Source organism: Mobula birostris, chromosome 23 (genome assembly GCF_030028105.1).
Source record: "Mobula birostris isolate sMobBir1 chromosome 23, sMobBir1.hap1, whole genome shotgun sequence".
NCBI lineage: Eukaryota > Metazoa > Chordata > Chondrichthyes > Myliobatiformes > Myliobatidae > Mobula > Mobula birostris.
In genome coordinates, this window is record NC_092392.1 from 38,717,913 (window position 1) to 38,730,731 (window position 12,819).

A 12,819-nucleotide genomic window follows, 5' to 3' on the forward strand; every position below is an offset into this window, starting at 1 on the left:
AGATCTACAAATGCTCCACGTTGACAAATACAGTACTGTGCAAAAGCCTTAGGCACATATAAAATAGAGCTGTAAAGTGAAGATACTAAAAATAATGAAATTAAAAGTTCAAAAAATTCAAAGTCCTAAGTTCATTTATCAAAGTATGTATAAATTATTTTAAATCTTTTTATTATTATAAATCAACAAAAAATACATTAAAGCAATCAAGTCAACATATCAATATATACAATAAGAGTTAAACTATCAACCAAGCTAAACAATAATAACAAGAAAAAACATAATGTTAAAGCTACACACATCAAAGTTGCTGGTGAACGCAGCAGGCCAGGCAGCATCTCTAGGAAGAGGTGCAGTCGACGTTTCAGGCCGAGACCCTTCGTCAGGACTAACTGAAGGAAGAGTGAGTAAGGGATTTGAAAGTTGGAGGGGGAGGGGGAGATCCAAAATGATAGGAGAAGACAGGAGGGGGAGGGATGGAGCCAAGAGCTGGACAGGTGATCGGCAAAAGGGGATACGAGAGGATCATGGGACAGGAGGTCCAGGAAGAAAGACAAGGGGGGGGGGGACCAGAGGATGGGCAAGGGGTATATTCAGAGGGACAGAGGGAGAAAAAGGAGAGTGAGAGAAAGAATGTGTGCATAAAAATAAGTAACAGATGGGGTACGAGGGGGAGGTGGGGCCTTAGCGGAAGTTCGAGAAGTCGATGTTCATGCCATCAGGTTGGAGGCTACCCAGACGGAATATAAGGTGTTGTTCACCCAGATGAAGCCACAAACCAGCCTCCGGGTCCAACATATTATTCTCCGTAACTTCCGCCACCTCCAACGGGATCCCACCACTAAGCACATCTTTCCTCCCCCACCCTGCATTCCGCAGGGATTGCTCCCTACGCAACTCCCTTGTCCATTCGTCCCCCCCATCCCTCCCCACTGATCTCCCTCCTGGCACTTATCCCTGTAAGCGGAACAAGTGCTACACATGCCCTTACACTTCCTCCCTTACCACCATTCAGGGCCCCAAACAGTCCTTCCAGGCGAGGCAACACTTCACCTGTGAGTCGACTGGGGTGATATACTGCGTCCGGTGCTCCCGATGTGGCCTTTTATATATTGGCGAGACCCGACACACACTGGGAGACCGCTTTGCTGAACATCTACGCTCTGTCTGCCAGAGAAAGCAGGATCTCCCAGTGGCCACACATTTTAATTCCACATCCCATTCCCATTTTGACATGTCTATCCACGGCCTCCTCTACTGTAAAGATGAAGCCACACTCAGGTTGGAGGAACAACACCTTATATTCCGTCTGGGTAGCCTCCAACCTGATGGCATGAGCATCGACTTCTCGAACTTCCGCTAAGGCCCCACCTCCCCTTCGTACCTCATCTGTTACTTATTTTTACGCACACATTCTTTCTCTCACTCTCCTTTTTCTCCCTCTGTCCCTCTGAATATACCTCTTGCCCATCCTCTGGGTCCCCCCCCCCCGTCTTTCTTCCCAGACCTCCTGTCCCATGATCCTCTCGTATCCCCTTTTGCCTATCACCTGTCCAGCTCTTGGCTCTATCCCTTCCCCTCCTGTCTTCTCCTATCATTTTGGATCTCCCCCTCCCCCTCCAACTTTCAAATCCCTTACTCACTCTTCCTTCAGTTAGTCCTGACGAAGGGTCTCGGCCTGAAACGTCGACTGCACCTCTTCCTAGAGATGCTGCCTGGCCTGCTGTGTTCACCAGCAACTTTGATGTGTGTTGCTTGAATTTCCAGCATCTGCAGAATTCCTGTTGGTAATGTTAAAGCTATTTTTTTTGAAAAAAAGAAATAAGGGAAAAAGAACCCCTACTAACTAATACAAAAAAACCCTACTAACAAAAATAAAAGGGAAAAAAAGCCATTAGGAGCACAAACCTGGAGCTATACGTCATACAAGCTTCCATAAAAGGAAGACATCAATCCGCCAACCAAATCCATTTACCCAAGAATCAGAAGGGGACCATCTAAATTAACTCAAATTAAATGATAATAGCAGGCAAAAGAGCCCCACCTTTTCTCAAAGTCGAATCGAGGATCAAAAGTTCGACCTGATTTTCTCCAAACTAAGACATAACATCACTTGAGAGATCAATTGTATCAAAGTGGGCGTGTATAAATTATACAACCTTGACATTTATCTCCTTACAGGCAGCCACAAAAAAACCCAAAAAAAAACATTTTAAAGAATACTACACAAACACCCTCACCATTCCCAACATCCCAACAAGAAAAGTTTCTACATTTCAAAACATTTACTAAAAAGAGTAGTAAACAGTAAAACACTAAATCAAATCATATTTGGTGTGACCACCTTTGCCTTTAAAACTGAATCAATTCTCTTAGGTATGCTGTTGTGCAGTTTTGTAAGAAATTTGCCTGGTAGGTTGTTCTAGGACAGGGGTCCGCAATCTTTTTTACAACGCGGACCAGTTTATTATTGACAATATCCTTGCGGACCAGCCGACCCGGGGGGGTGGGGGGGGTAGGGTTGCCAACGGACAAGAGTAGCAGTCATATACGTTGTGTTTACCCCAAGAAAGACTATAATAACCATGAAGCCTTGTGCGGGCACCAGTTCGCATGCGTGATCGTGCTGATTTTTTTCGACAAATCATTTTTGGGGATTCTGTTTGGGGGTGGGGGGGGTGTTAATCACGACCGGAATATAGGTGATAAGTGGCTAATACACTCAATTTCATTTCTAAAAGGGTTTAGCTAACGAATTTAATATTAAACACACAGCGCATATTTTCCTTGCATGAATATAGCGATAAGTCAATTATCAGGGGAGGACAGGGGAGCTTGAAGTAAGTGTTGAACGAACTTCCAGTAGAAGTGGTACAAGTAGGTTCGATATTATCATTTAAAGAAAAATTGGATAGGTATATGGACAGGAAAGGAATGGAGGGTTATGGGCTAAGTTCAGGTCGGTGGGACTAAGTGAGAGTAGCGTTCGGCACGGACAAGAAGGACAGAGATGGCCTGTTTCCGTGCTGTAATTGTTATATAGTTTTATAAGTCAATAGCATCATAACATTTTAAGTAACGTTTGGATATTAAACACACAGCACATATAGTTTCCCCATATGAACATATAAAATCTTTGCAACACACCAATATCGCTGAATCAGTGGGAGCCCTGGGCTTGTTTCCCTGCAACAAGACGGTCCTATCGAGGGGTGATGGGAGACAGCGATGCTCGAAGGGGGTTCCTTATGTCCAGTCTATTCTGCAATTTAGTTTTCGTTGCATTCATTGCAGGGATATGTTGGAAATGGAAGCAACGTTTTCAGTGTTCTAGTGGCTATCTCAGGATATTTAGCCTTGACTTTGATCCCGAATGCTGGCAGAGATGTTATGTCAAACGTATTTTTCAGCCCGCTGTCATTTGCAAGCTCGAGGAGTTGATCTCCTTCCTGCGCTGACATGGATGACGTGCGGGTAATGACCTTGCGTGCGTTCAAGCTCAACAGTGCGTGACAGGGAATGTGGAAAGGTGCAGCTGGCTCATATCGCCAAATCATATCGTTTCCTCGCAGCCCGGTACCGGTCCGTGGCCTGGTGATTGGGGACCGCTGTTCTAGGAGGACTTACCACAGTTCTTCTGCAGACTCTGGCTATCTTGATTGCTTCTATCTCTCCAGGTAATCCCAAGCAACCTTTAACATGTTGAGATCAGGGTTTTGTGGAGGCCATATCACCTATTGGGGGGAGGGGCATGGTAGCTGTAGCACAACGTTTTGCTGACGATAGTTTTTATTTTAATGACCTTGGTTGTGTGCTTAGGGCCGTTATCCTACTGTAGAATGAAGTTGGGACCAATCAGACACCTCCCAGATGGCATTGCATGATTGGATGAGAATCTGCTTGTACTTCTGATTCTATTAATTCTGACCAGGTCACCAACTCCATTTGCAGAAATGCAACCCCAGACCTGCTGGGAACCTCCACCATGCTTCGCTGTTGACTGCAGACACTCATCCATGCAGCACTCTCCAGCTCTTCCACGGTCAAACTACCTCCTGGTTTACGTCTAAAGTTTCAAATTTTGACTCGTCAGTCTAGAACACTTGCCGCCATTGTTCAGCAGCCAGTCCTTGAGTTTTTGTGTGTCTCTTGGCTTTGTTTCTGTTTCAGACAAATGACTTTATGATAGCAAGTGCTCTGAACTGACCAAGAGATTTGATGAGAGCAGGGCAGTAGATGTTGTATTCATGGACTTTGGCAAGGCATTTGTGAAGGTTCCAGATAGTAGATTAGTCCAGAAGGCGAGATTATGTCCCCTGTTGTTTGTCATGTTTCGTTATAAGGTGTATAAGAATGAAGATGGCATGATTAGCAAGTTTGCATATGACACCAAATTTAGTAGCGTAGTAGATAATGACAGGAATGCTCTCTTTTCATGACTACCACCAGGAAGGAAGCACAAGAGTCTAATACTGGAGTAACTCAGCAGGTCGGGCAGCGTGTATGGAGAGTCAACATTTCAGACTGAGACCCCTCATCAGGACTTCATTAGTACAGGAGTCTGAAGACTTAAACTCAGCAATTCAGAAAACAACTTCCCCTCCACCATCAGGCTTCTGAATGGTCCGTGAATGCTATTTTGTCAATTTCTTTTTTTTTGTATTATTTGCTTCTGTAATATATTATAATTTTGTCTTTAAATTGTATTGCTGCAACAAAATAACAAATTTCACATCATATAAGTCAGAGATAATAAATAAACCTAATCTGAAATACACAGTTCCCTGAAAGTGGTGACACAATTCAGCAAGGTGGTAAAGAAAGCACAAGGCATGCTTGCCTCATTAGTCAAGTTACTGAGTGCAAGAATTATGACACCATGCTACACCTCTTACAAGAGGTTGGTGAGACTACATCTGGAATATTGTGCGCACTTCTGGTCTCCATTCTAGAGGAAGGATGTGATTGATCTGGAGGAAGTGCAGAAAAGACTCAAGGATGGGCTTGAGACTATAACCATCCATCTTATATATGCCCCTCATATTTTATAAACCTCTCTGAGGTGACACTCAGCGTCCTTTACAGGACAGTCCCAACTTATCCCAGTCTATTCAATCTCTTTTTGTAGCTCAAGCCCTCTTTTGCAGGGTAGCAAAGTCTAAAACTAGAGGGCATTTGGTTTAAGATGAGAGGGAAAAAAATTTGAAAGGGACCTGAAAGTCATGTTTTTCTACACAGCGGATGGTAGGTATATGGAACAAAATGCCAGAGCAAGTGCTAGAGGTAGGCACAATTATGTTTTACATACATTTGGACAGAATGTGAACAAAAACACAAACAAATGTGACTAGGCGCTTTGACAGACATGGCAAGGACAAGTTGGGCTAGAATAGCTGTTTCAATGCTGTATAAATGTATGACACCATAAGAGCCGAGAAAGTCGGAATTCAACTCACGGCACAATAGCCTAGTGGTTACCACAACATTTTCCAATACCAGCAACCCGGGTCCAATTCCCACCATCACCTATAGGGAGTTTGTATGTTCTCCCCACCACAGCGTGGATTTTCTGCAGGTGCCCCAGTTTCCTCCCTCAGCCCAAAGTTGTACCAGTTGGTAGGTTAATTGGCCATTGTAAATTGTCCTGTAATTATGTTTGGGGTTAAATTAGGGGTTGCTAGGTGGTAGGACTCGAAGGACCGGAAGGGCCTACTCCATGCATATCCCAATAAATAAATACAAAATAAACTCCTTATTATCTATTTAAAAGCTCTCAGTCTTTAAAGTTGCAGGTTTCGGCTCTTAGAATGCATTCAAACATCAATACAATATTGTTTACGTAAGTAGATTCTAAATTAATTGGTAAATATCATGTTGGATAGGGATGCTAAGCATTGGAAAATGCGTTACAAGTACGCTTGCTTTCCAACTTGCTACTGCCTTATCTGCATGTGAATAAATAAGTGAATAAGTAGTCCTTAGTCATTTAAAAATAAATTAATACTTACAGAATCCTTTAATTCTTCAGAATCTTTTACAGAACATCGAGCAGGCTTTGCTGGAATTTCATCACCACATTCATTGTCTGATGCATTGGGAGATTCCACAAGATCAAGTATTTCATCCCTCTTCTGTCCTCTGAATCTTATTTTGTCCAATCGTTTTAGCATGTTCAATACGGAGTTCTTTTCCTTCACTTTAACATGATGAATGCTGTTCCTGATAAAGAGGAAAACACAACACACTGACAAAATATTCCCAAGCACTGTTTAATTTCCAGCACATGCTATTCAACGAACAGGCAGTCAGATCTCAAGAGATTCATAGAAGCACATGTGGAGCAGAGAACATTCTGACAGTATTCCAAACTGATGACTAGTCTATAACATGAGAAATCTGTGGTTTATTGTCTATTACAAAACATGGCATTCATAATTAACACGTCTACCAATGTATAATTCTGAGTTAATTGTAAATTATTTCACAAATTAAGCAGTCAGCTTCTCAGAGAAACTGGATCACATCTGCTCCAATTAGAATTCATCCTTAAAATAAGTGAAAAATCATCACTGGAAATAAAACAAGCAACACAACACCAATACACTTTCAATTTGAGAGATAGATGTTTTTAAATTCAAAAAAAAAAAAATGGCTTAGGCCAAGAACAACAACATTCAGCTTCTCAACAAAACTTAGTCAGGTGTAACACCTTAACTGTCCCTGCACAACATCCATTAAGTGGTCTTTCCTGCCCTCCTTGTTCTATTGACAATTATTTAATTTGTTCATATGTTCACATAATTTAAGTTTGATTATTGACACTTGTTGTGACTGTACTGCTAACTGTTGATTGCCCATGGCTGTCTCTGCACTGTTGTCTTATAAATTGTTAGTTGCTATGGTGTTGTCTGTTATGGTATTGTCCTGTGGTTTATTCCTAGCACTAAACCACAATCAATTCTGCTATGTTTCACATACTGGCAACAAAGTAATTCTGATTCATTTTTATAAAACCATGTGCATACTCACTAAAAAATCATGTATGCCTAACCTAGCATTGTTTACAACAGCTTCTCATTTATACTCCAGTGCAAACTCAACAAGTCATTTTAAAGTATTATTTTACATTCAAGTAAGCCAAATATATATTACTAATCACCATTTACTAAGTTTTCATTTTGATCGAATTAAGAGACTATTGCACAAATCTTTCAGTGTATCACAAGTCATCCCCCCTCTTAAAGTATCCCATTGGCATTGTAGTTGCTTATGACCTTAATTTTTGTGTGTGTTTTAAGGCCAGAATCCACTGGCTAACCATGACTGCCCTTCAGCAGGTGGTGGTAAACATCTTCCTGAACCACCTTTATTTTGTGCTGATAGAATGCTCACTGTGCCATTAGGAGCAGTAAAAATCTGTGAGTTGCTGTGTGATGTGCAGGGAATGCACGGATCCTTCACATACTCCTACCAGCCTTGTCTTTGAGATAATTTGGAAGGTGCCAATGATTTATTTAATTTTTACTGTTCATTTTGTTGATGGTAGATACAGGAAACAACCTACACACAAAATGCTGGAGGAACTCAGCAGGTCAAGCAGCACCTATGGAAAACAGTACAGTCAATATTTCGGGCTGAGACCAATCCACTGATGGTGACAGTGAGGCTTTGAGATGATAGGGCAAATAGGGCAAAAAAAATCTACTTGTTTAAAAAAAACCTTAGTGTTAATCAACCAAGGAATCAGACTATATTCTCTAATCATGGAAGTAGTGATTGGACTTTGGTGATTCAGGAGATCAGAGACATAAAAGGAAACATAAACCCTGACCTTGTTTGGTAGCCTCCAACCTGATATACACCTTATATTCCGTCTGGGTAGCCTCCAACCTGATGACATGAACATTGACTTCACTAACTTCCATTAATGCCCCACCTCCCCCTCGTACCCCATCCGTTATTGCCCATCCTCTGGGCTTCCCCCCTGCCCCTTTTCTTTCTCCCTAGGCCTCCCGTCCCATGATCCTCTCATATCCCTTTTGCCAATCACCTGTCCAGCTTTTGGCTCCATCCCTCCCCCTCCTGTCTTCTCCTATCATTTCGGATCTCCCCCTCCCCCTTTCAAATCTCTTACTAGCTCTTCTTTCAGTTAGTCCTGATGAAGGGTCTCAGCCAGAAACATCGACTGTACCTCTTCCTATAGATGCTGCCTGGCCTGCTGCGTTCACCAGCAACTTTTATGTGTGTTGCTTGTTTGCTAAGTATGACTTGGGTCACTGTCCCTGATGCCACAAAGTCAGCACTTGTCAGTGTGTGAAGAGAAATCACTCTCATTTCTGGAATTAATCCCTTTATTCTGACCAATGATCTGGAGCCTAATGATTTAAACCAGGGGTTGCCATCCTTTTTTATGCCATGGACCCCTACTATTAACCAAGGGGTCCATGGATCCCAGGATGAGAGCCCTTATCTAAACAGATACCCAACTCAGTGCAGGTGCACACATTAATAGCACAATATAGAACAGCTTCCAACACTTTGCTGACAAGAAATAATAAATGAACATGGTAGAAGTTAAGAAATCAGATTTGATCAACTTCCAAACGAACATAACAAATACGAGCCATTTTCTACATTATTGGGTAGATTCCAATGTTGGAGATGCTTGGCCACGTTGCAGCCAATTAGCTTTGTATTGTTTAACTATCAATAGCATCTCATACAATGCTGCAGAGTCATCAGATTGACCTCTCATTTTCTGATACATCCGGAGAACCAAAGAACTCAATGAACCATGCCCCTCAAGTCCGCCCCAGCTTTGAACACAGCTGATCTGCCCCAGATTTCACCTCATCTGTACCAGTTCCCCATAGTCCCAAGTTCCCTGATCCAAGTTCAAAAATGTGTCTTCTCCCTCTTCAGATACCCTTGACGTTTTAGCCTCCACAAATATCTCAAGCAGAAAATTCTAGACATTCAAAAGTTCAAAATTCAAAGTAAATTTATTATCAAAGTACATATATATCAACATATACTACCCTGAGCTTCATTTTCTTGTGAGCATTCATAGTAAACACAAAAAAAATAGAATCAATAAAAAACCACACAAAGATTCACAAACAACCAATTTGCAAAAGACAACAAAATATGCAAATACGTTTGTACGCAAAAAGAAACAAATAAATATTGAGAAAATGGATTTGTGGAGCCCTTGAAATTGAGCTTGGGTTGTGGAATCAGATCAATACTAGTGTGAGTAAAGTTATCCCCTCTGGTTCAAGAGCCTAATGGTTGAAGGATAATAACTGTTCCAGAACCTGGTGGTGTGGGACCTGAGGCTCCTGCACCTCCTTCCTAATGGCAGCAACAAGAAGACAGCATAGCCTGGATGGTGGGGTTCCTTGGTGATGAACGCTTCTTTCCTACAACAGCACTTCTTGTAGGTGTGCTCAACGGCGAGGAGGACTTTCTCCACCATGGTCTGGCTGCATCCTCTATTTTTTTGTAGGTCTTTCCATTCACGGGCATTGATGTTTCCATACCAGGCCATGTTGCAATCAGTCAGTAGGCTCTCCACCATGCATCTACAGAAGTTTGTCAAAGTTTACTGAACATGGAACCATCTTAGGCGTTATGGTCCAATAAAAATAATATGTATTTACATAATACTTCTAAAACAGAAAAAAATAACCCACAAGAACTTCATTGAACAACAAGACAGATACCGATCCAAAGAAGATATTAGGAGAGTGGCTCAAAGTTTGGTCAGAGGAAGACTTCAGAGAGGGTCTGTAGGGTGGCATGGTAAAGTCGTTGTTAGCACAACAATTTACAGTACCAGCAACCTGGATTCATTTCCTGCTGCTGTCTGTACAGAGTTTGTACATTCTCCCTGTGGTTGCATGGGTTTCCTCCAGGTGCTCCGGTTTATTCTCCACAGATGTACCAGTTGGTAAGTAAATAGGTCATTGTAAATTCTATGATCAGGCTAGGGTTAAATCATGGGTTGCTGAGTGGCATGATTCGAAGGGCCGGAAGGGCCTATTCCATACTGTTTCTCAATAAATAAATAAAATAAAAAGAGATTCAATGTATTTATCAGCTCAGGAGATGATCAGAGGCAGACATGTATTACCACATACTTTAACAACATGCACAAAATGCTGGGGCAACTGAGCAAGTCGGGCACCATCCATGGAGGAGACTGAACAGTCAATGCTTCAGGCTATCCTGATAAAGAGTCTCAGCCCAAAATGTCGACTGTTTTCCCCCCTCCATAAATGCTGCCAGTCTTGTTGAATTCATCCAGCATTTTGTGTGTGTTGCTCAAGATTTCCAGCATATGAAGGCAAATGAGTTGTTGGCATGTTCTCACTTACTATGTAGGTGAATGCAGAAGCCAATTTATGCAAAGATTCCGCAAACAGGAATGACATGCAGAACCAGTTAGCTATGTTTTTGGTGACACCGCTGAAGTAAAAAGTGTTGTTTGCTGCTTCTTCTCCTAAAAATGTGCTGCAGTATGTAAAGTTCACCTGAACAGACAAATGGAACCTTTACTTAGTATGTTATTTGTACAAATTGTCACTGACAATGAAGAATGACCTCCTAATGCATCCTTGCAGTATTAACTTAGACTACATGCTCAAGCTCAAGAATAGTTTCAATGTGGTTCTGACTCAGTGCTATCAACAGAAAAGTGCAGCAGCTTTTTAAACAAGACCACCAGAAATGCAATCACCAAAACACTACAAATGACAAGAATACCAAAACTATTAAGTCCTGAAAGCAGTCAATAAAATGCAGTATTCTCTTCCAAATATATCATTTAACACAGTGTATCCCAACCATTTTTTTGCCCAACATACCCCTAAAGCACTTTCATACTTGCCATTGCCCCCCCACCCCAAAAGCAGCTTCATACTTGCCAACATTGCCCTGGCATAATAAATTTTCTGATGCCCCCATAGTGTAAAAACATGCTTACCATATGCTAATATGAGAAAAATTATTCTGCTTAAAATTTTTAATTTTCTTTAAACCTAGCTTACACAGTACCTGTGCACCGTACAGCAGCTTCAATATCAATGTGATCCTCAAGCTTGATGGTTTTTAGCAAGAGTTGAAATATCTGGTTCAAGTTGTGACAGCAAAATCCTTAAGTCCCCAAGCATAACAATGTCCGAGCAGTTTCTGCTTTTTGTGAGTACGTGGTTCACTGCACTGAAGCCTCTTTCAACAAAGTAGGAGGATAGAAACGCAACTTGGCTCTTCTCCAAAGACCACGAAACTTTGTATGACAGTTTAGCCACATACCACAAACACCGACAGTTTTGAAAAACATTTTTGCTTCTTCATCATTCTGAATTTCAATAATTTCTTCCTGCAAGCTCTCTTCCTTTTCTTTCACTTTCAAAGAAATGGGTTAATTACCAAGATTGGAATTTCCAGATTGTTCAAATCCTTGAATCAATTCTGAAAATCCTTCTTTAGTGACTACAGGTTTAAGCAGTACTGCTGCAAATCACCGTCTGCGAAAGAGTGCCATACTTTCCATGGAGGAAAACTGTAAGAATATTCTTCTCCCAACGTTTTGCTTATTTCCAATTTCCTGATTAAAGTGGACACTGCACTTTTTGCCTGGATTAAAGTAAAATTCTCACCTTGCAGTTTCAAATTTAGAATGTTCATTTTGTCATACAGATCGGCCAGGTATGCCACATCTCCACGTAGAAGTTCAATCTTGTTTCCCAAGCTCTTGTTGACTTTGAGCAAAAATCTAACCAGTGTCAAAAAGATTAAAAAAACATTTTAGGCAGCAGCCTTTTGACAGCCAACACACTTCAGTGTGAAGAAGCAAGTATTCAAACTCTTCATCATTATCTTGGCATAACAGGCAAAATATTCTGCTATTTAATGGATGAGCTTTAATTTGGTTGATAGCAGATATTATTAATATTTAATATTGCAATCCAGGGAGCAGGAAGCGCAGAATCAAATATTGCTGTGATGATTGTACGTTCTAGTATCAATTGTTTGGTGACAATAAAGTATAAAGTAAAAGTCATGCTTGATAGAAGTTGCTTACTGAGGTTTTTGGCTGCAAGATGATGATAAATTACACAATGGATTGCAAACAGACTTGGAATTTCTTTTTTCCCCACTCATTGTACATTGATATTTGTTGATGTTTGTTTTTAAAACTTTTTACAAAAGAGAATCTCTTCATAAATATTTTCATTTTTGATAAACTGTACAAATGTCATTAGTAATACCTTGTTGTCTCGCGCAATTCACTCATCCAGTTGTATCCCAAATTGTTTATTGTACATCTTTCCCTCCCCCCCCACTTTCCACAAGGATCGCTCCCTACGCGACTACCTTGTCCATTCATCCCACCCCCCCCCCCATCCCTTCCCACAGATCTCCCTCCTGGCACTTTTCCTTGTAAGCAGAACAAGTGCTACACATGCCCTTACACTTCCTCCCTCACCACCATTCAGGGCCCCAGAGAGTCCTTCCAGGTGAGGCGACACTGCACCTGTGAGTCGGCTGGGGTGATATACTGCATCTGGTGCTCCCGATGTGGCCTTCTATATATTGGCGAGACCCGACGCAGACTGGGAGATCGTTTCACTGAACACCTACGCTCTGTCTGCCAGAGAAAGCAGGATCTCCCAGTGGCCACACATTTTAATTCCATATCCCATTCCCATTCTGATATGCCTCCTCTACTGTCAAGATGAAGCCACACTCAGGTTGGAGGAACAACACCTTATATTCTGCCTGGGTAGCCTCCAACCTGATGGCATGAACATT

General features: G+C 41.6%; 1 protein-coding gene across 4 annotated transcripts in view; it reads right to left on the reverse strand.

The window, feature by feature from the left end:
• The window catches only part of gramd4a (GRAM domain containing 4a), a 166,381-nt gene that overhangs the window by 130,761 nt on the left and 22,801 nt on the right, over positions 1–12,819 (reverse strand). For 2 of the 4 annotated variants that reach the window (XM_072241011.1, XM_072241014.1), the window contains exon 2: positions 6,009–6,219. In XM_072241011.1, the coding sequence (XP_072097112.1) occupies positions 6,009–6,219 (211 nt within the window). Of the gene's footprint in view, positions 1–6,008; positions 6,220–11,058; positions 11,186–11,663; positions 11,780–12,819 lie in introns of those variants that run through there. The other 2 variants (XM_072241013.1, XM_072241012.1) reach the window with 2 other exon arrangements.